This window comes from Theileria orientalis, chromosome 2 (assembly GCF_000740895.1).
Source record: "Theileria orientalis strain Shintoku DNA, chromosome 2, complete genome".
In the NCBI taxonomy this organism is placed as follows: Eukaryota; Apicomplexa; class Aconoidasida; order Piroplasmida; family Theileriidae; genus Theileria; species Theileria orientalis.
Window position 1 is genome coordinate 1,369,787 of NC_025261.1, and position 22,316 is coordinate 1,392,102.

Consider the following 22,316-nt stretch of genomic DNA (forward strand, 5'->3'; position numbering starts at 1 on the left):
TCGACAACAATCTATCGACTTGGGTAGCTATACCTTGTCCTTGTTATATTGCATAAACCAATATTTAAATATTTTATCGCAAAGAAAGATCAATTTGAAATAAAAAATTGGGAAAATTTGTTAGAAACCTGGTTAATTTGTATACAGTTTTCTGTCCCCAACCATGATAAAAACGTTAAAACATGCCAATTTTTGATCATTTTTTAAATGCTCACAAAGATATTAATAAAAGTACTAATATATGTACTGTTTTATTGGCAAAAATTTGCCTATTCGGCGCCAGTTACGGGCTCGTCATCCCAATCCGGTACTGCCATAGATTTAGATATCACAGTTGCCACCCATAACGACTATAATTATAATAAAGATGTTAATATGCTTACGTTCACTCCTAAAGCAGGGAAGACCTTTAAATCAGTTAAAGATGGTGCAACGGATGTATGGAAGGCAGCCGACGCAAATAGTTACGCAAGTAAAGTTGAAGTAGATGTAGTCACCGCCGATAATAAGGCTGTTACAGTCCAAATGGCTGGAAACCAGACGAAAGTGTTTAGAAAGCACGGAAAAAATCAACCTTGGAAAGAGATTGACATAACTAAAACGAATCCACAATCTGTAAATATCAAGTATAAGTACAACAGTTATTATTACACAAATACCGTGTCAAACAATGTAAGAACTTTCCAAGCAAAAACGGGATTTGCGTTTAACAGTGTTAATGAGTATATTAACAATCAAAAGACTGAAATTTGGAAAACGGAACAAGAGAATGAATTTGCAAAGAAAGTAGATGTGGAAGAAAATAAAGTAACTATTTACACAGGGGATGGTGCCATTCCTAAAACAAAAGTATTTAGCAAGGGGTCTGATCAAAAATGGAATGAGGATACTTCAGGTGGATCTCAGGCAGGTCAGGCAGGTCAGGCAAGTCTAGGTGCGGCACCCGGACCAAGACCCCGGTCTGACGCTTCTAGTGGGGGCCCAAGTCCAAGAACAGGAGCCCCTACATCAATTACCGTTAAAATACCAGATGATGATGATAAATCATCGCAACAGTCTGGTACTGGCCCGGTAGCTGGGGCGCCTGCGATGCCTAAGGCCAGGTCAGCTCCCACTCCTGGAGGTACTCCTGCTCGGACGGCAACCTCAGTTGCACTTCCAGAGGATGATGACGATAAATCGACTCAACAGCCAAGTGCTGGACAGGTAACAGGTACTGCTGTACAACCAGGTGCACCTAGCATGCCGAGGGCTAGGAGTGCTCCTACTTCAGGAGCCCCCCTGACACGTATGTCTACATCAATCGCATTACCAGAAGATGATGAAGGGAAATCACAAGCTGCTCCTGCTCAATCTCCTGGTACAACAGCACAACCAGCTAGTACATCTGGTCCAAGACCTAGGACAGCACCTGTCGCTGGTGGTACAGCTTCCAGGACAGCAACCTCTGTACCGCTTGGCGACGATGACGAAGATAAATCTAAAACACAAGCACGTCCACCACTAGGATCTGGTACAGCAACTGTAGCAACACAACCCGGCTCAGCACTAGAAGCAGCTATGTCTTTCTCAATACCTGCTTCTACAGCTACACCAGCAGCTCTAGCCCCTAAACCAGCAGCTACACCGGTAGCTACCTCTGTACCCATTCCAGCAGGGACTGCACCTGGTACACCAGTTGCTATTGCGAAACCACGGCGAGCAGCTCCTACACAACTTTCCATATCACTGACTTCCCCAGGTGCATCGACTGGGACTCCAGATGCTAGTCCACCTTCTGTGCCTGTGAGTACTGGTGCTCCTCTGACAGCACAAAAACAGGCGGTTCCTGCAGGGGCCCCTGTTACTAGATCAAGTAGATCACCCATGGTTATCAGTATTCCCGCAACACCTAGTCAGACACCGGCTACTCCAGTTGCATCTTCAGTGCCTGCCGCCAAGCCAGCAGAACAGGCAGGAGCTCCCACCGTAATCCCATTTGGTTTAAATCCCTTTGACATAAAGTTCAACAGCTTTCCCATGTGGAGTGATCAATTTGGTAAGGAAGAAGAAGCAGTCCCGACTGAAAGGAAACTAATGCTCTATATGGATCAAACTTGGAAAGCAGCGTTATGTGATGATATAACAAACTACAAAAAGTTTTTAGATGATTTAAAATCGCAGCAAAAGGTGATAACGGAGCCGTCCTCTTGATTTATGTGTAGACCAGGAGCCCATCGCATGTAACATAATTCCAGGTCGAATATTGTTTTTGTAATGTTTTGTAGGCGTAAATTATAGGCTTCAACACAGCCTAAAATTTACAGCCCTCGAGCCATATCTATTATGGCGAAACATCCACGTGAAATGTTCTAAAACCACCGTGGCAAGGCTGCCCGTGGTTTGAAATGTGTACAATACTTGTAATATTAATAAAAATATACATATACGGATAAATTATATACACGGTTTAAAATGGAGAAAACAATAGATACATATAAATTTAAGTATATACTGCCGGCTGGAATGTGGGTGCAGAAACAGTTTACAGAAACAGTGTAAAATAGCAGTAATAGTAACCTTCCACAGCAAATAATCATATATATAATATAATACAGAGCTAAAAATGATATAAATCAGCGGTAGACAGTATAACAAGAAAACGAAGGTGAATCAATGTTATAGAGGAATATTTAAAGCACATAAATACAATAATAGAATCTAAATATAGATAATACAAATTTAGGAGAATCTAAATTAAAATTATGCAAATTATGTGTGGAAAGGCCGATTTTAACATAATACATGACCAGGCTGGATGGAATAAGTAGACATTATATTCGGACACAAAAAAGAGAGTAGTAACGAGTCATATAGTTATTTTTTTTGAGTATAATATAATTTAAAGGTTAAATCTGCATTATAGTTCAAATTAAAAATTTACAAGTTAAACCAGCATTATTTGTAAATATTGGGAGCAGGACCAAGGTAGTTAATGTATTGTTACGTATAGTTGTTCATTTACCACAATATATATTAAATTTAATTTTTAATTTATAATACCATATACCGGCTCACAATACATCATAATTGGTTGAATTTGGAAAACGTATATTGTAACATCAGGGTGATGTACCCTGGTATATAATGGATTCCATGTAAACTATAGCAAACACTTAATGAGAATTATAATCGCAACATAATATTATTGTCAAATACATTTGATTTAATCAGGCCTCTAATTAAATGAATGTATCCTCTACAAAATCGTTTTTAATACATTTCATATTGCTTTTCAGTAGCAATTACTATCGCCATTATAAAGGAGCTTTGAGTAACTTCGCGCTAGCCCAAGAGCAAGCAGAAGCAGAACAAGAGCCACAACTATACGTGGTGGACCTCGATGTTAATTACAAGTCAAGCACGCCATATACGGAGTACAGTTACGATGAGCTTAACCAGGTAACGAGGTTTACGGCAAAGCCAGGGTTCCTCATCAACGGTATCTTCAAGGGCGACAAATTTATTTCTGAGGCCCAAAACTATCAGTACTACTCTAAAGTCATGATATACTACGGTAGGGACGGTGGAAGGAAGCTGACTGCACTCCTGCCTTACGAACCAGAACCTGATGACGTGCCCAGAGCTACGCATATTTCTGAGTTACCACCGCCACAATTGATCATGCTCAATACCAAGCTCAGAGAATCTACCCAACAGATTAAATACAGTTACGATCAGTACTTCAACGTTGACAGATTTACCTGTAAGCCAGGCTTTCTTATTTACAAAGTTGTAAGGGGCGATCGAACCATAGCCCAGGTCACAGACGAAAAATACTATGACAGAGTTGTTATACACACAGGGTCAGACGGAAAAAGGAAGCTGACTGTCCTGTATCCCGGAGAAAAGGAACCGCCTGAGATTCCTCAGCCTGGGTCAGAGCCACAACCAGTTCAGCTGCAACCCGTACAACTGGACGTCTTACTCAAGCAGGAAACAGAATACTACAAGTATAAGTATGATATGTTTAACGATCTGGAGAGATTTACTGCAAAACCCGGATTTGTATTCGCCATAGTTATGAAGGGAGAGAAGCTGGTAACACAGGTCACAGATCAAAGGTATTTCGACAGAGTCCTCATATACAAGGACGAGAACGGTAAGAAGAGGATGACAACCATGTTCCCGGGCGAGGAGGAGCTTGTATCAATCAACCTCAGGGAAAAGCAGTCCTCCGACGAGTTCACTTACAAGTATACAGAGGCAACGGATCGTCACAAGTTCACCTGCAATGAGGGTTTCCTCGTATACAGGGTTATGAAGGGTGACCAGTTTATTACACAGGTTGAAGACAACAACTACTACGACAGAGTCATCATTGAAAGGGACCCAGCAGGTGGCAAGATGCTCACGCTGCTGTACCCCAACGACCCAGACGTAAACGACCCTGATGAGCCATATCCGGCCTACAAGATAGCCAAGGGCCTGATTCGAGCGGAAACAGAGATCGGGGTGGACCTGGCAGATGCAGCGCTCCAGCGCCTGCCGGGCGTTACCGTTACTAAACAGCCCACCAGGGACCCGGTGCACATCGACCTCGACATCTTCAGGGAATGCGATTTATACCACGTCAAAAACAACAGCTTCCAGGGCATTTACACGATCACAGCTAGGCCCGGGTACGGCTTCAAGGAGGTGCGCCACGCAGCAGACACCATCTGGAACTTTGACGAGTGCACAAAGTCAGTCGACCACCCACACAAGATCCTGATGAAGGAGTCGTGGGGAGAAAAGCACGTCGCCATCATCTTCGATGACGACTACTTCGTCTACAGAAGGCCGGGAAAAAACCAGCCCTGGCAGGACCTGTCTGCCCGCAGGTACGACCTGAAGCGCATCAGGTTCTACAAAGGTGACCCAAACAACCTCGACTCCCTGGTGCCCCTCGAGAGGCACGAATACACAGTAGGCACTCGCTACATCACCATCGGCTACACCTTCAACCCCGGTGTCGAGTGCTCTGAGATCAGGTACGACAAGAACGTCATGTGGCGCTACGTGAACAAGTTCCCGAAGGCGCTCCACCTCAACGTGAGGCTCAACACGTTTGTCATCATCTTCAGCAGGACGAACTACGTCGTCCTCGATGTCCCGCCACCTTAAACACGCAGGTGCAGCGCTCTGTCAGCGGGGCCCCTCTGGAGCCCTCCGCAATCTCAGCATTTTAACAAATAGGCACGAGCCTAGTCAGTCAACACGTAAGTATTCTCGACATAGACCTCTAATTTCATAAAATTCATTTTACACGCAGTCCACTTTTCTCTCTCAATACAACTGTAGGCAATAGATATCACCCTTTAGATAATGTAGCAACGACTAGCCAACGAACCACTCTCATTTATGCCATTACATCCTTAACTCTTAATAATTTTCAATTTCGTGTCATTTCAACCCATACATAAAATGCGTTAAGTGAGCTAAGTTAAAATAAATCCATTAAGTTTCTAGGATGGATTCATCACATGGATCCACAGACCATACAAAATACAACATACACATTTCCACTTGCTCTGACCACAAAATTATTTGGCAGAAATCGCGTCGCAATACTCTAACGTGAAGTCGATAAATTAACTTAGATTAGCGGTCAGATGACTAGTATATCAACTGGAGGAGCAGGCAGTCAGAAGAACTTGAACAGGTCCTGCTGGTCGGCAGTCAGGTCCCCCTTCTGCCCCCTCCACGTCTGCGGGTACTTGATGAAGTTGCTGACGTCGTCGCTGCCCCCGTACGACGGAAGGATCGGGCAGCTCTCGGCCTTGAGGAGAATCCTGTTGAAGTCGATTCCGCTGAAGAAGTCGTGCACGTAGACCTCGTTCACGTTGGCGCCCAGCCTCTTCTCCGGGTTAATTTCCAGGAGGTTTTTTATGAGGCCCCGGCTGCTGCTGCACAGGTGCTTGGGGAACTTGATCTGGTGGTTGAGCGCGAGCTTGTAGGTGACCTGCGGGTCCGGGGCGTAGAACGGCGGCACGCCCACCAGCAGCTCGTACAGGAGCACGCCCAGGGAGTAGAAGTCCGCCTGGAAGCCGTGCCCCCTCTTCAGGAACACCTCCGGCGCCAGGTACTCGTAGGTTCCGCAGACCGTCCACGTCCTCCCCTCGTCGCTTATCACCTTCGCGAAGCCGAAGTCGACCAGCCGTATGTATCCTTCGAAGTCGAGGATGATGTTTTCCGGCTTCAGGTCTCTGTAGACGACGCCGTTGCGGTGCAGGTACTCGAGGGCCATGAGCACCTGGGAGGCGTAGAACTGCACTGTCCTCTTCGAGAAGCGTCCGTACTTCCTCAGGTACGTGAACAGCTCTCCTCCGCCCAGGAACTCGAGTACGAAGTACAGGTTGTGGCAGTCCTGGAACCTGCCCAGGTATCCCACGATGAAGGGGTGTCTTACGAATCCCAGTATTTGGCTTTCGCTTTTGACGTGCAGCATCTGCTTGTTCGTGACGATTTTGCTCTTGTTGATGATTTTCAGGGCGACTATTTTATCAACTGCTTCCCTCACTCCACTCGCATCGTTTACTAGATCCTCTGCGGGCGCGCCCTTCATATCACCTGTATTTTCCACATTCTTCAAATAGCCTGTATTGTCCATACTCTTCAAATAGCCTCCATCTAATTGATTAAGCTTATCACACTCAACTCCATTGGAAGATTCATCCACAGCGTCTGCGTCTTCGACCACTTCTATAAAGGCCACTTCATCGATGGCATCTACTATTTCGTCTACTTCTATGACTTCTTCTTCTTTCTTACCACCGTATGGGTGACTTCTGCTATCTGGCGTATCTACCACATATAGGTCGACATCATCTGCCTCGTGCCCACCATTGACACCTTCAGTTACTTCTGCACCTTCCAGTTCATCAGTGCTATTCACCACCTCTATTACATCTGACGGGTCCGTTTTATCTATAGACCCTGGTGGCTTCTGTTCTTCTACTCCACCCTTTCCAACTTCTGCAACCATTTGTTCTTTGTGCCCTCCACTCTTAGTGGCTTCCAATTTTTTTCCCGAGTAAATCTTCTTATATTGCTCCTCAAATAGATTCGTGCCGTTGTGGTTTTCATACAACCCTGTGTTATCAGGCCAGGCGACACTACTTGCGGTGCTTTCGTTACTCTCACCTCTTTCTGCTAATGCGTCATCTCTCCTTTCTCTGCAGCCACTGGTATACTTTGCTATACATACCGTCGCGTAGGATCCAGTGCCGATTGTTTCTCCAATTACGAAATCTTTTATGTTACAGCTCTTAAACATCTGTCTATCTTCGACGTTCGATGCGATAGATAATCTCATTTGCGCCAGTTTCCTATTTTTATTACACCTATCTTTGTTACTGATCGACTCGTCAGTACTCAGTGAATTGCTACGATTATACAGTTTATTGTTCAGGAGCGGGCATATTTTAGCCTTTGGTGCCCTTTTACCTATTTTAAAACTACATTTGGTACTTATATCTCCCTTATCTTTGAAAGAGCTTAACTTTTTTACATTGTTTCCATTGTTAACTTCGTTCCTCTTGTGGCACATTCTTTTTCTGAATGGATACAAAACAATTAACTTAAGTATTCTTCCACTGCGTTTTATAAAGCGTAAAAACCTATCTTTACAAGAAACCTTTTCTGGTTCATTTATAGATGAATAATTACCTTCCATCTATCCTGACATTTTATAAAATTTTTACTGTACATTGTTTATTCTTGAGATGACTATTATATTTTAGACTCAACACTCCATTTGAACATTTTAATGACTAAATGTGTATAAATGATTCTAATTTGAAAAATAAATATTTTTAATCTGAATTGATTCTTCGTCGTGTGTTAGCTTAGATTTCAAGCGCTTTGTACTTGTATGTTACAATTACATTATAAAGCTTTATCAGTTTATATTACTGCGATTTTCCGCTGTAGAATCTATGTTACATGTGTTTTCCCAAATCGTGAAACTACTTCTATTTTACAACCATCAATTTAAAGATTCGATCTATAATACAAAATATTATATCTTACGAGACTAGCAAACAGTGATCTAAATGACAACAACGGTTGATATTTCCGTGTGTGGTGTGAAAATTTTGAATCAATGGAAAACCGAAATATTTACAATGGTTTTTTGAGTAAAAATAAAATAGAACATAAGCTTTATAAGTATTGTACAAAAAATCGACAACCAAGCTGTAACGATTACAAATTAGCTCTACTAGCAATCTAAAAGATCCATATTCCAAATTTTACTCACTAAAACAGACAATTAAATTTTCTACATTCATATTATACAAAATTACGAATCCTTTAATGAACAAAAAACATTTCAATGTCTTTACAATAACCCTAGATTCCACTTTCCAAACACCACTAACTTCTGATTTAGCATTTTTTATTCTATTATTATGACCATTTATATTATGATCAATTATTATTTAAACAGTATAATTTGTAAACATATACACATTTGTAAAATCATTCACCATATATTCAATAAAAATGACATACACCTTCGTAATTATATTTTTGACCTTAAACTCGTATATAAATTATAAACAAAAGAAACACTCAATTATATATTTTACTTTTTATCAAATAAAATGACTACGGATAGACAAGCGCTTTTTGATCATAGAGGTACTTTTATGATTCCAACAATAATGTTTAGTTTTGGTACGTTAAGATTGGAATTATGTATCTAATGCTCGTGGCCTTCATAACTCATTAATTTGCTATTCAATTATTGAAATTTTAATTATTTTAGCTCACGCCCAGCTTTTACACATTCCTGGGTTTTGATTTAATGATTCTATTCGCCTTACTGGCAAACCGAGATAAAGATTGCGATGTTCCTCTTTGTAAGTATATACAACTCCTTTCAAATAACGTAATTTAGACGCTTGGCTTCTAGTGAGTGTGCTTCTGGTAAACCAAACTAGTTCATTTGAGAATTCAGAGTCTACCCTCGTCTTATGGATCATATCTAGTGAAGAAAAAATATGGAACTAAATTAGGGGTATTTTATATCTTAACTATATTCATTAGTTATTGACGGAAGTGGTACTACTGGTGACCAGTTTCTTCTGGATGGCCCTGGGGACAATTGAGGTAAGTAAGCCGTGAATGATAGTACATAGGTGTCAATGTCAACAACATGTCAAGAAACGAGTCCAGTGATATGGTGGATCTGCTTTGTATCAATAAATATATTCTGGTAGCCTCGGAATATATTAACCTAATGTAGGTGCGCCGTAGTGGGATTTATTATCAGTTCGATACTAATAACACTGGTATATTGATTAATTATTAAATAAAAGCGGAATAGGCAATAATGTTCTTTCAAAGCGGAAGGAATCCTGAATTTTGATAAACATATTATGCAAAATTACTAAATTTGGTAATTTATGACTACATGTTTAACAAATTAATGTTATTACAACGTTAGAAATATTTTCCGAAAGGTAAACATAAAATTAATTTTAAGATGTGTTAATAGGGAAAGAGTAATTATTACATCACAAGAATCACCATCTTGGTATTACAAATAAGCACACATTATAATTCTATTAAGAATTTTTGTTGCTTTATAATTTAGTACATAATACTAATAGCTTGAATAAAACTTGGCCATTTTAGGATATAGATGATCTTTATATTTGAAAATTACATTTTAATAAGGTAATATAATTGGTATGTTTTTTAAGTTTTAATTGATCTCATTTGAGAAAACGACCCAGATTTAGTAATATTTGAACATTACATAATAAAATTTGAATTTAAAATGGAGGCTTTGAAGGTTGTTGCATCCATCGACCAGGGAACTCAATCAACCAGGTGTACCATATATGATTCCTCAATGAAGGTACTGACAAGTAGTTCGAAACAACATAAACAATACTACCCACAGTCAGGGTGGTGTGAACATGACCCGAATGAAATCATCGATTCGGTCTATTATACCATGAATGAAGCAGTAAGAAAGCTTAAGGAAAAGGTGGGCAGCTTTGTAATCGTAGGTTTGGGCATAACCAATCAGAGAGAAACAGTAGTAGTGTGGGATAAAAAAACAGGAAAACCACTATACAACGCAATAGTATGGCTGGATATAAGAGCAAGCGAAGAGGCAAACCATATGGTAGAAACATTCGGGTCGGATAGAACCTTTTATCAAAAGACAGGACTACTAATAAACACGTATTTCTCAGCATTTAAACTTAAGTGGATGTCAAATAATTTAAGCTGGTTTAAAGAATGTGTTGCAAAAGAGTCGATAAGATTTGGAACAATAGATACATGGCTGATATATAATTTGACAGGAGAGTACCTGACGGACATAACGAACGCCTCTAGAACGTTCCTGATGGATATAAACAAGGAAAAGTGGAGTTCAGAACTGTTAAAAATATTCGGATTCAGTTTCAACCTGTTGCCGGAAATAAGACCAAACTGTTCGGATTTTGGAACAATCACGAATACCAATGTACCTGATTTCAACGGTGTGAAGATATTGGGAGTAGCAGGAGACCAACAAGCGTCATGCGTGGGACAGGGGTTATTTGAAAAGTTGGCGACAAAATGTACATTTGGAACAGGAGCATTCATATTAACAAACACAGGTTAGTCGATAGTAACTGACAGTTAATGCTCAAAGGTATTTGTGTACACTGATGTAGATTAACAACTAACTACAATCAGTTACTATTGACTTATTAACTACTGGTAACCAACTATTGATAACTAATAAATCAACTAATTAACTACCGATAACTACACAACTAAATAATTTACTGTTAGGATCCCAAAGGGTCATGTCGTCTGGAGGATTGTTGTGCACACCATGTTATAAACTAAGTGCAAACACACCAACAACATTCGCACTAGAAGTGAGTGTTACTGGTAGCTAGGATTGTTTGCTTAAGGAACAAGTGAACGGTTGAACAATGTGCTGTAGGGGTCAATAGCAATCGCGGGAGCAGGAGTGACGTGGTTGAAGGACATGGGAATGATCTCAGAGCCGTCTGAGATATCGGTAGGTGGTTCTACAAAAATATATACCACGATAAACGCTAACAACAGTGTAGGAGATACTTTTGAAATATAAGTCGTCGGACGGAGTGGTATTTGCGCCGGCGTTCAGCGGCCTGTTTGCCCCGAGGTGGAGAAGTGACGCGCGCGGATGTATCATGGGAATGACGCAACACACGGAAAGGGGGCACATAGTGAGAGCGTACTGCGAAAGCATAGGACTGCAGCTCTATGAAATCATACACTCATTCCTGTCGGACATGGGAGTGTCCTCAATACCGTACATCAACGTGGACGGAGGACTGAGTCAAAATTCAGAGCTGCTCCAGCTGATATCGGACATAACGAACACGAAACTAGGTGCGCATTGTGAATACAGTACCACATTGCTATTTCTTACCGTTTTCCCACATACAATATTTACCATTATACAAAGATAGCTACGTATATCAATGTGTAACGAATGATTAGAGAAACCCGAAATCACGGAGATAACGTCATACGGAGCGGCACTATTAGCAGGGCTGGGCGCTAAGCTGTGGGACAGCTTAGACGACGTTAAGAAGTTTACGTCCAAGAACGGCACGGGAAACGTATGGACGCCGAGTATACCACAAGACGTAAGGTACAAGATTGTTCAATACTGGAACATGGGAATTGAAAGGTCGCTGCTGTGGCAGATCTAAAATATCTTAGTCGCACACCGGACATTGTACATAGAATCTTAATGTAATTAGTTTACGCTAGTCATACACTCAACCCGCAGACTTGGCATAGCCATACACAATACCGTACAATTAACACTAGATATACACACTCAAACTATGCAATTGACACTGACTACACACACTAACTAAACAATTGACACTAGATATACACACACTAACTACGCAATTGACAGACTACATACACGCAGAGTACGCACAGCGTAATACCGTTATCATTGAAAGCAACTAACTAGTCGGGGAGGGTAACAAATACGCAGTATCTAGAGGAGAAAATTAAGTCTACGCAGTGGGACTGTTGACTTCGGAGCTGGGATAAACCTGTGACTTGTCTGGGAACTTTTCAGCTCGGTGGCCGACACTTCCACTGCCGCTGCTCATGTAGTACTGGTCAGTAGGAGACTTGGCATAGGGGTTCTCAGTCTCCTGAAAAAACATCTTGTTCGTGGGAGTGTTTCTCTCCAAGTCTAAGTTCATGTTGGGGACCTTCCAGTTTCGGAAGGACTCCTGAAGAAGGTTGTAACTAGGCCTGCTCCAGAAGTTGTTCTTGGAGCTGGGAGTGTTGAGCCCGTCAAAAGGATTCTTCGCGTTAGGGTAAGAGTCGGTTTTGTTTGCAGAAACATGACCGGAGTGTTGGTTGGAGTTCGCGGCGTTAAAGGCTAGATTGGAGTTGGCTGAGGCTGGCGACTTCGAGCCCGTGAAAAACTTGAAGAGTCGGTCAGTCCAGTTAGAGAGCGAGGTCGAATAGTTACCGTCATACTTATACTTGTTACCGAAATTATTGCTTAAGCTGCCCTGGAAACCGCCAGCAGAGTTGGGGTAAGGGTTGTTGTTGAGAGGGTTCTGGCTCCACCTGCTCCAGCTGCTTCCGAGGTTGCTGGAGGACCTGTTGAAGCTGTTTCCAAAATTAGCCGTTAAACCGCTCTGACTGTTCTGATGGGCCGTGGCGTTGTTAGCACTCTGATAGTCGTTGACAGTGGCATTGTGGTTATTCTGATGGTTGGTGTTGCCTTTGTTATCGGTGTTGACGTTGCTAAAACCACTGAAGTTGCCAGCATTTAACCCATTGAACCCAGGAGCGCCGTTAAAGTTGGCGTTTGGAACGTTGGTCCAGTTGTTGAATTGGGCAGTAGCAGCATTGGCGTTAGCAAAGTTGAAGTTCGTCTCAACAGTGTTAGGTTTCGAGTTAAAGTTGCCCTCAAGCGACTTCTTGTAGACTTCAAAGTCGGGATTCGCTAGCGCCTCGTTCAACTTATCCTGCGCCTTCTTCTTTTCCTCTGGGGCCATCTTGTCGAGGTCGACCTTGTTCATCCCAACGACCTTGTAACTCACCTCCTGATAGTCCTTGTACTCGGTTCCAGAGTTAAAGGCCTTGAAGTCGTTGTTGGGAACGAAGTGTTTGCTGTTGTTGGAGTTGGGAACGAAGTTGTTGCTGAATCCTGGGTTCCAATTGGGCTGATTTGGAGCAAACGTAGTTGGGTTCACGTTGAAGCTGGTGTTGACAAACGTGGTGTTCAGGTTTGGGGCTTGAAAAGGGTTAGCATTGGTGTTCGTTGCAAAGGTGTTGACCGGCTTAAAGTTAAGGTGGTCATGAATTACGAAGTAAGGCTTGTGGACGGGCACGTCGACGTAGTTGGTCGGGCCCTTGTCCTCGTAAACAGGCTTCACAGTCTTCGCAACTGGAACCGCCACTGGAACATCGCGGTATTTGGGAACAACGTAAGGCTGATCGACGAACTGGTGCTTGGGCACACTGTAGGGCACAGGCACGTCAACTACTTTGGGAACCTCACGCAGGTGCTCAACAGTCTCAACCTTGGGCACGTACCTTATCTTTTCAACCGGCACGTCACGATGCTGAAAGTATTAATAAATCAAACGTTGGTTAAAATTGACTTAACTCACACTAAATAGCAGAATAAATTCGTATACTAATGACAAAGGTAAATAAAATAAAAAGTACCTCATAGACTGGCACTATTTTCTCCTTTTCCACTATTTTGCGTACGGGCTTTACCACAGTCTTGACCACCTCCTTGGGAACTTCCACAACCTCAACCTTCTCAACGTGCTTCACCACTTCCTCGACCTAAATGTAAGTTATTAGATGACCACAGAGCTATTTTATGGGACATTGAACATATCAATTGCCATAGCTATGTGCTGCCACAAACCTGTTCGTACTCCTCGTACTTGTCCACTATTTTAACAACTGGCACCTCGACGTACTTTGGTACCACCTTGACCTCAACCTTTGGCACGTAGTTTGTCTTCTCCTGGACCTCCACCCTCGGAACGGTCTTAGTGATTTCATGGTACTCGGGCACCTCCACAATCTTGTCGGTGTAGTGAACTTGGGGAACCTCAACCACCTTATCCACGTACTTGGTGTACGGCTTCTTCACGTAACTCTCGACCTCCTGAATCTCCTTCTTAGGCACAAATGTGTCAATGTGGTGGACCACTGGCACCTCAACTGTCCTCTCGACCACTTCAACTGGTCTGTACTTGGGAACCGCAATCTAAATAAGAATGTGATGATAGTCAAAATAAAATAACTACTAGAGTAGGCAAACATACAGTTTCGAACCCCTCCTGAACGTATGAAAGAGTGGAGCCCTTTCCTGTTACCGAAGAACCGGCTTCTGAAACGGAGCCTTCAGCAATCGAGGGGAGCAGTGCAGCGTTGACGAAGGTCACATTAGGCGACATTCCAACTGGACTGGCCCCAGTCTTCATGAAATCATTCATGTTCGAGGCCTCTGAGCGCACACTCGTTACAGTAAAAGGTATCACTGTTTCCTGCTTGTTGGACTGCCCCGAGTAACTGGCTTCAAACGTGGGAGTTTGCGCGAACGTAAAATTGGGAGTGAATGACACGAAGTTGTTGTCCATCTTAATTTCAGAAGCAAACGGAGTTCCCACCCCTGTGTTATTAAAGTCTCTCTTCATTTGTAAATAGTTTAACTCTGGTTTATTTTCTTGTAAATAATTTATATTGTTGTCGGATAACTTAAGCGAATTCTCATCCAAAAACTTCTCGGGTCCCTTCTTCAGAGTCGGCGTCCCTTCGAATAGCACAGCCTGATACCCCGCAAAGTAGCCTCCCTTCGCTTTAGTGAATTGAGAAGTTGATACTGATCCTCCGTCGGAGCAGTTGGTACCCAGGTCACTAAAGTTAAAACTGTCAGAGTTGTTTGAAAATTGCAAAGATTCGGTCTTCCCTAGACCGTCGTAGTAGTTAAAATCTTGCTCGGAATCTAAGCTATTAGAATTGTATCTATTATCTTCTCCGAAACCTTGTATTGACGCAGCTGCTGTTGGACACTCATAAAATGACAAGTTAGCCTCATCTTTAGAATCTAATTTACTTTTTTTTGATTCAAAATCAGATTTAAAATCATCGCTCTCTTTCAATTCTATTGATTTCAAACCTACCATTATTGAACTAAAACTATAAAGGCAAAACAACAAATCGCATAATTTGCTATACTCAAATTTTAACTCTCAGCAACTCCGAGCTAATTTTAATTTACTTAAAATTCGGCTCCGAATTGACTAAATTTAAAGTTTAAATGAGTACTTGCGCAAACAAATGATAAATTTTAGGTACAAATTCTTAATTACTGCTTTTTATAGACGTAATAACAATTAAATGGCCTCAATTATTTGCCATTTAAGTTAAAACCGACAAAATAACAACTTATTAATATTTACAAAGCATAAAAGTACAATTTTTTTACAAATCTTCTGATATTTTCATACTTGTTATTGCTTTTATACAGCGTTAAGAACGGATAGGCAAAGGGTGCACATAAATTATTTGATGCAGGAAAACGTTAAAATTTGTCAAAATTAAATCTCAAATTAGGCCATATTTATGTTCCACTCTTAATTTGTAATCTTCTGAATGCCAAATGTACCGATGAGTCATGGTATAGCACACATTTATCTGTCAAAAGTGCTACATTCATTTCCACCGAATTCGTAGTCAATCTAACACAGATATTACCAATTATGTAGTTAAAAATAAAATGTGTGTTCATATAGTAGTTTTAATCAATAAATATTACACAGTCAACCAAGACACCATAATAATCAAGAAGGTAGCTTTTAAAATGAAATAACATAAAAATAACACTTAAATATCATTTGTAATATTAATTAAAAGATGTAAAACAAAACACATTCCATTTTTATAAATGAAAACTCAAGTAAAAATATTAACTTATATATCAATAAAACGCTTAGGGATCAGCGAAATATAGTTAGCCAATGTTAATGATAAAAATGTATAAATCGTATATACATATATAATTTGAGGAATCTACCACATTTTCACACATTTATTGTATACTAAGTAGTTCGATTATTTGTTAGAGTAATAAATAAGGTCTATTTTCGATTATACATGATTCTAATTTATAAATTTACCGGTGGGTCTTAGCTATAAGCATAGGATTCTGTGGATATTTTTGCTTGTTAGGTTGTGTGTGACAATAATCAGTTCCCCACAGCTATTTATGTTATTACCATTAACCACTTATACACTTCTCTAAACGTCATTTGACTACTTATTTAATTTCGATTACTTTACGATTAGAGTGAAAGGAATCATAGAATCTTGTGTCTGTAAGTAATTCAGGAACCCCCTAAGTTAGTAACTAATATTTAACCGAGTTTATAACTGTATTCCTGATTCCTTCTTAACTTTAAACGCACATTTGTATCTAAAACTATATGTTTGACGGTCTTCTTTAATCAATTTTAAGACGCTGAGACTTGCTTGATCACCATTCAATAATTTTTAAGCCTTGATTTAAAAATGATTCGCTACGGTTTTTTGATAGGTGCACTGGTTGGTCTTTTATCGACACAGTTTGTATTTGGAGACGCACACCTAAGTTCTACCAGTAATCTCGTCACACCGAACCACAGAACTGCACACGAGAACGCACTTCCTCATCACAAATCCCTCACTGAAATATATAAAAGGAAACACAACGTCAATTCTGGCCTAAATTTACATCCAACGGTAACCAAGTCAGTTAAATCAACAAACGCTGAGTCGACCAAGGCTGAGGATGTGAACGACTTTCTGGTCTACTATCCTGAAAAGTATAAGGAGCACCAGGAGAAAAAGCAACAGCAAAGGCAGGATCAGAGAGTAAATCACGAGGAAGAAAAGAAGGAAAAGTCGGATCTGGAACAAAGGCAACTACCACTGATACTGGGCAGTATTGGAGCAGGTGTGTACCCAGAGTCGAAAGATTCGTTGATGTCGCTTAAAGAAGCACTCGGAAGCGCCCTGAGCGGCATTTCGAGGTATTTCAGAGAGGTTAGTGGACAAATTAGTCATAATCCCTTTAGGCCTGCGGAAGAGCGACCAGGAACCTGAACAACTTCTTCGACGCAGTGGATAACTACGCCAAAAACAACAACGGCGGAGCCATTTTTGATATCAATGAATACCCATTCTAAGCCACCTTAATAAATCGACTTTTATCATAATTTTGTATATTACGCCAGCATATACGCCAGTTATACGCCCTTGCACATCCCTCCTTTGTTGGGCTGCCTCGACACTCACTGTATACATTTTATTAAATTTCCACAATGTTGAATCTGTTACCACTGAGGAATCCAGCACATTCGTTGCTGTACGGTAAGACGGGACTCCAAAGAATAAGAGTAGGTGAGTAAAATTGGTGTTATTCACATTTATATGCCGACGTTATACAGTACCCGTAGACAGTATACACAGCAAGTATACACTTAGATAAGAGAAGATACGAATATTGCACCTGTATACACACGCATCCTCAATGTATTAACACAAGTTTACAGGTAAACATCGCAAAGTAATAGAGGTGGACACCAAGTCAATAGAGGAAATATACAAACACACACGCGAGGACGTCACCCTGCACAATAACTTCGTGCCACTCAAACACAGGAATTTCATGGAATACAAGTCAGTATTTACATACCTGCACACTATGAAGTACACATTAAGAGTTACACACCATGCGTTCTACATTATGATGTACACGTAAGCATACGCGTATCCACTGAGTAGCTGTAATGTATACCCATGTTACTATGCAAAATATATTATTGGTGTGTAGACTCGTCGCTTATCAACTAATAGAGGCCTTTGAAAACCCAGATAAGAGCTTTAAGACCACCCTTTCAGGAATCGCCTTCTTCGATAGACTGAGTCAGCTGTATTCGAACAAAATGAGACAGACTGAAGTTGACGCAGTCCTGAATACCAAGGACACGTCTCTGTCGTTTCCAATCCAGGGGAAGAACCTATGATTTTTTAACGACCAAATAAATATGTTATCTTTATACACTACTACACACCCGTACTCTAGGCAATTGTATGCTACCATACGTCAATCACGTACAGCGTCATGACCAGTAATGCGTATCCCAGAGAGCATATATACACATGTATTCTATGTTCATGACATTTGCGATAGGTAGTTTGAAATTTGATAGTGGTCCATTTCACACAGCCTAGTGTGGTATCTTGTGAAGAACCACTCTAGATTCCTCGTCAAGTTTGCGATATTGACGTTACAGCAGTCCAGAAAGGGGTTTTCCACACGCTGTAGTCTACTAAATGCTTCTAAATTTACTAGAAAGTAACACATCTCTCTCAATGGCATCCCGCTTAGACTTACACCATGATTGCCACTTTCACCTGACGCACTCAGACGTTCCTCGAGTACTCCACAGTAATGTGAACTACATTTGGACACCATGAGGCATATTGAACTATATAATTTACATACGTCTTCAGTGTTTTTAACTGGGTACAAATCGGAGGTTACATATAGCATCGCGTCACCATAATTACAACTGCCGTTAATGTGAGCAATAGTATTGCTATTGTCGCTATTGTTAGCGGTATAATTATTGCTAGTACCGGTATTACCACGGCCATTGGTGTCTCCACTGGTACTGTTGCTGTAGTTGCAGTTGTTATTGCTGTTCACATGGCTATCAGTGTCGCTGTTGCCGTTCCTAGTACTGGTATTACTGCTGGCACTATTGCCGCTGCTATCACTGATACTGTTCCCATTGGCACCACTAAGAGTGGCAGCAATTTTAGCATACTTTCGATAGTTTTTAATTAAAACGTCAATTATTACGTCGTAGTCGTACAAATTCCTCCTATCGAATGTTATTAGGTCCTCCAATATTGCGTCAGACACTATACTAATGACCTCAGGCTCTTGTATGTTACTCAGCAGCATTGCAATAGCAGCAATTGCCCTCGTGTTTTTAAGTTCATTTGGATTCTTTGACACATATCGTATCAACGACTGCTTCGTAACATTCGTCAGATGCTCATAGTCAGCAATAAAGACTCTCTTACCGATTCTGCTGATCACCTGATTTATGGTTGACAGTGATCTCAGGTAGTCTGGAGAATCAACTTTGGTTAAATTTACAATTCTGGAGACAATACTTTTAAAATCTAACTTACCATATCGATTAGAAACCAAAAAATCATCTTCTTCACGATGGTAAACTGAATCATAGCCCGGGTCGCCAACAAGCTCCTTGTTATCAGCGTCTCCACTGCTATACTTCGTATCGTTCCCTTTTTTCCTCACAACTATCTCACTCAGTACACTAAATGAATCCAATAGTGTTACCAGATTCCTAAAATCCAACTGTTGCAAATTATTATTCAATATCTCCGCTATCACATTCAATATAGACTCGTCTCTATACTTAAGGCGCTTAAACAATCCTATTAATCTGCACACTGAATCAAGTTCACATTTGCTTGTGACTTTAGGTCGTTCTACTGCCTCTCTTTTACTGTAATTATGATACTTAAGCAACTTAAAAGACAGCCTTACAATCAACTCACTCAGCAAATTGCCACTTCTACCGTACGGTTCCTCGTTACCATTGCTACTCTGAGACGGTGCTATTGATTCCAATGTTACACATATGTCCATCAAGCTCAGTGGCAAGTAGTAACTGGAGTGTTTGTCTACGTTCTCACACCCCAATGACCCAAACTTTATAAAATTAACCAGGTAATCATCCTTCTGGAGCTTAATTCCTGCGTATTCTTCAAACACAACTGAATACTGATCCACTATAGCATCTATGTCATCCTCGGCATTGCTTTTACTTGCGTTTTTACATCTACAATACATAAAATAGCACATTCTTAGCTTTATTTCAGCCATTATTTTACACATTTCTTCATTTTTGCATTCTGAATGGATCACTAATACTTGCGATAGCCCCTTGGGGCTCAAATACACCAAATTATTCCTAATTACGTCCGCGAAATTTACGTAAACTTCATCACAAACTCCATTACATGTTTTACATGAATTATACCTGGTTTTACTACGTTTTTCAGAGATTCTGCTTACACATTCCTGTTGGCGTGGAGGCTCAATTCTCGATGTTATAGATGACAGTTGATACAGTATCACTGGTATGTGATACGGGTGCTCTTTCATTAGGTACAGCATTGAGCTCGCCAACTCTCCGATTTTCTGTAGAATCTTACTCGTTTCTTCTCTTCTGGGCACTGAATCCTTTCTTCTCGCCATCTCCTTGATTATCTTTACGAGCTGGTTAAATGACGTGCCTTTTACTTCACTCAAGCCTCCCATCTGAAATTCATACTTAAATATTTGACATTTTTACACAAACATTCCCCATTCAACAACTGCTACTTCGTGGCACCAATTACTCACCAACACACGAATTATCGTTAAATTTCCTTTACAATCACTACTTTTAGCTAATACATACGTGTTGATTGAAAAAATTAAAGGGACTTTCCGCTTCTGAGTCTCAGTCTTGCCAATTCTCGCTTGTTCAGCTTCCTTACCTTCTTTTCGGTCGAGGTGTGTCTTGGGACGTGCTGTTCCTGCTCCACTGCTATCAGTTCGACGTGGCATGGGTGCGACAGAAATGGAATGATCCTTCCGTGTGCTCTGTACGAGCGCCTTCTTCCAACTGGAGCTCTGTTTACCTGGACATGCTCCAACTTAAGGTTATCCATATCCAGTCCCTTAACCTACATAATTTATCAACCCCGCTGTTATATGTTAAGTTTAAATCCATATTCTATCGTTCACTAATTGTATCAGACAAATGCCTCTTTGTTAATCAAATAAACACTGCATTAATGAAAAGGGTACACATGGCGTAGAACACACCAGAGGCGCACCGCTTTCCAGAAACCAGTGCTTATAAAATGTCAAATGACAAGTATAATTCATTCTCGTCATCTTGTCATCATATACTTTTAAAGACATTTTGATAAATTTGTTAAAATTCCAAATACTCATAAATAATCTATTTCTATACGTACCTCGGCGTTTGCTTCCAGATTCGTCAACAGGTCCAAGAGGAAGCGGCACGATTTTTCTGGCCATCTTCCCTGGGTTACTTTGAATTGCTTTGCCTGGGCACATCTTCCAACACCACCGCGGAACTTTCTGAATGGCACGCATCTCTTGCGTTCGATAACGTCGTTCAAGTAGCGCTTTGCGTCCTTTACCAACATCCCCTTGATAGCGGATGCCGTTTCGTAGGTATTCTTGAAGTGGACACGTAAATAAGATCCGTACGACTTGGCGCTCTTGGTCAAATTGCTAGGCTCTCTAGAGTACTTAACCATGTTTATAAACTCCTAAATTAAATAATTATAAAAAATCAGAATAGATTCGAAGGAATATATGTAGTTTACAAATAATGGTATGTATCGAATAGTGGGAAATCCGACTAACCTATATAAAATTGGCAAAGAAGGTGTAAAATAATTTATAAAATATAAATTTTCAAAGGAATCTATATTCCTAAATGTTTACCGGTTGCTAATATTAAATAAATTATTATCTACAAACTGCAAACGCCCCATTCCTAAAAAAAACACATATAATATATTAAAACAGAGCAATATGATTACACAATTAGATTATACACCAAAACATTCATTATACAAATAATTTCCCACTATTTTTTGTATAATTTTTTATAAACATTTGTAATTTATTGGTATATCTCTATTCCTTCTATTAATTAAAATGGTCTTGCCAAAATATTTTATTTTTCATTTAACGCATTATGAAATATATATTTGTATATTCTGGTTTGTATGACTAATTTTACTTAATTCTCTTTCTAGATCCACTTTTACACATTCTCTCAATTCGTTTTTAAGTATCAACAATTATTTTACATTTTTAATCAATATTTATTTATAACTTCTGGTTTTATTTATTCTTTATATCATACCAATATTTACTCTATATATTGTACACCATAAATGGTCGATACATGAATCAAAGAGACATTTTTTTAGACAGGAAAATCGCATATATACTTCAAAATATATATACTTTATCATATTTTAATTTGTTTATATAACGGGTCTTCAAATTCAATCATATTATTGATAGGTGTGGAATCATTTAGTTGAAAAGCCGAATTTGTGGCAAAATTTTAAAAGTTATTTTAAACGTCTTCTCTATTTATAATATT

General features: G+C 40.2%; 10 protein-coding genes across 10 annotated transcripts; 6 read left to right on the forward strand and 4 right to left on the reverse strand.

Annotated features, from left to right (window-relative positions):
* Positions 1-207: 207 nt before the first annotated feature.
* TOT_020000657 (uncharacterized protein) lies at positions 208-2,231 on the forward strand (the record flags this gene model as incomplete). The annotated part of the gene is made up of 2 exons (XM_009692406.1): positions 208-2,169; positions 2,205-2,231. The coding sequence occupies 2 exons, from the start codon at positions 208-210 to the stop codon at positions 2,229-2,231; spliced, it is 1,989 nt and encodes a 662-aa protein (XP_009690701.1).
* A 994-nt stretch (positions 2,232-3,225) lies between these two features.
* TOT_020000658 (uncharacterized protein) lies at positions 3,226-5,210 on the forward strand (the record flags this gene model as incomplete). The annotated part of the gene is made up of 2 exons (XM_009692407.1): positions 3,226-5,073; positions 5,106-5,210. The coding sequence occupies 2 exons, from the start codon at positions 3,226-3,228 to the stop codon at positions 5,208-5,210; spliced, it is 1,953 nt and encodes a 650-aa protein (XP_009690702.1).
* Positions 5,211-5,478: 268 nt separating this feature from the next.
* Positions 5,479-7,696, reverse strand: TOT_020000659 (CAMP-dependent protein kinase, beta-catalytic subunit; the record flags this gene model as incomplete). The annotated part of the gene is made up of 2 exons (XM_009692408.1): positions 5,479-5,593; positions 5,676-7,696. 2 exons carry the CDS (start codon positions 7,694-7,696, stop codon positions 5,479-5,481), a joined length of 2,136 nt encoding a protein of 711 aa, XP_009690703.1.
* A 1,253-nt stretch (positions 7,697-8,949) lies between these two features.
* Positions 8,950-9,245, forward strand: TOT_020001078 (conserved hypothetical protein; the record flags this gene model as incomplete). Its single annotated transcript, XM_009692409.1, has 4 exons — positions 8,950-8,952; positions 8,984-9,043; positions 9,073-9,135; positions 9,165-9,245. 4 exons carry the CDS (start codon positions 8,950-8,952, stop codon positions 9,243-9,245), a joined length of 207 nt encoding a protein of 68 aa, XP_009690704.1.
* Positions 9,246-9,808: 563 nt separating this feature from the next.
* Positions 9,809-11,738, forward strand: TOT_020000661 (glycerol kinase; the record flags this gene model as incomplete). The annotated part of the gene is made up of 5 exons (XM_009692410.1): positions 9,809-10,643; positions 10,822-10,910; positions 10,979-11,056; positions 11,109-11,412; positions 11,524-11,738. 5 exons carry the CDS (start codon positions 9,809-9,811, stop codon positions 11,736-11,738), a joined length of 1,521 nt encoding a protein of 506 aa, XP_009690705.1.
* Positions 11,739-12,059: 321 nt separating this feature from the next.
* On the reverse strand, positions 12,060-15,218 carry TOT_020000662 (membrane skeletal protein IMC1; the record flags this gene model as incomplete). Its single annotated transcript, XM_009692411.1, has 4 exons — positions 12,060-13,634; positions 13,741-13,866; positions 13,952-14,299; positions 14,358-15,218. 4 exons carry the CDS (start codon positions 15,216-15,218, stop codon positions 12,060-12,062), a joined length of 2,910 nt encoding a protein of 969 aa, XP_009690706.1.
* A 1,414-nt stretch (positions 15,219-16,632) lies between these two features.
* TOT_020001079 (conserved hypothetical protein) lies at positions 16,633-17,258 on the forward strand (the record flags this gene model as incomplete). The annotated part of the gene is made up of 3 exons (XM_009692412.1): positions 16,633-16,895; positions 16,944-17,119; positions 17,161-17,258. The coding sequence occupies 3 exons, from the start codon at positions 16,633-16,635 to the stop codon at positions 17,256-17,258; spliced, it is 537 nt and encodes a 178-aa protein (XP_009690707.1).
* Positions 17,259-17,393: 135 nt separating this feature from the next.
* TOT_020000664 (conserved hypothetical protein) lies at positions 17,394-18,098 on the forward strand (the record flags this gene model as incomplete). The annotated part of the gene is made up of 3 exons (XM_009692413.1): positions 17,394-17,472; positions 17,625-17,751; positions 17,906-18,098. 3 exons carry the CDS (start codon positions 17,394-17,396, stop codon positions 18,096-18,098), a joined length of 399 nt encoding a protein of 132 aa, XP_009690708.1.
* A 149-nt stretch (positions 18,099-18,247) lies between these two features.
* Positions 18,248-20,437, reverse strand: TOT_020000665 (conserved hypothetical protein; the record flags this gene model as incomplete). The annotated part of the gene is made up of 3 exons (XM_009692414.1): positions 18,248-18,582; positions 18,820-19,273; positions 19,409-20,437. The coding sequence occupies 3 exons, from the start codon at positions 20,435-20,437 to the stop codon at positions 18,248-18,250; spliced, it is 1,818 nt and encodes a 605-aa protein (XP_009690709.1).
* Positions 20,438-20,595: 158 nt separating this feature from the next.
* TOT_020000666 (60S ribosomal protein L17) lies at positions 20,596-21,453 on the reverse strand (the record flags this gene model as incomplete). The annotated part of the gene is made up of 2 exons (XM_009692415.1): positions 20,596-20,847; positions 21,145-21,453. The coding sequence occupies 2 exons, from the start codon at positions 21,451-21,453 to the stop codon at positions 20,596-20,598; spliced, it is 561 nt and encodes a 186-aa protein (XP_009690710.1).
* Between the last annotated feature and the right edge of the window lie 863 nt (positions 21,454-22,316).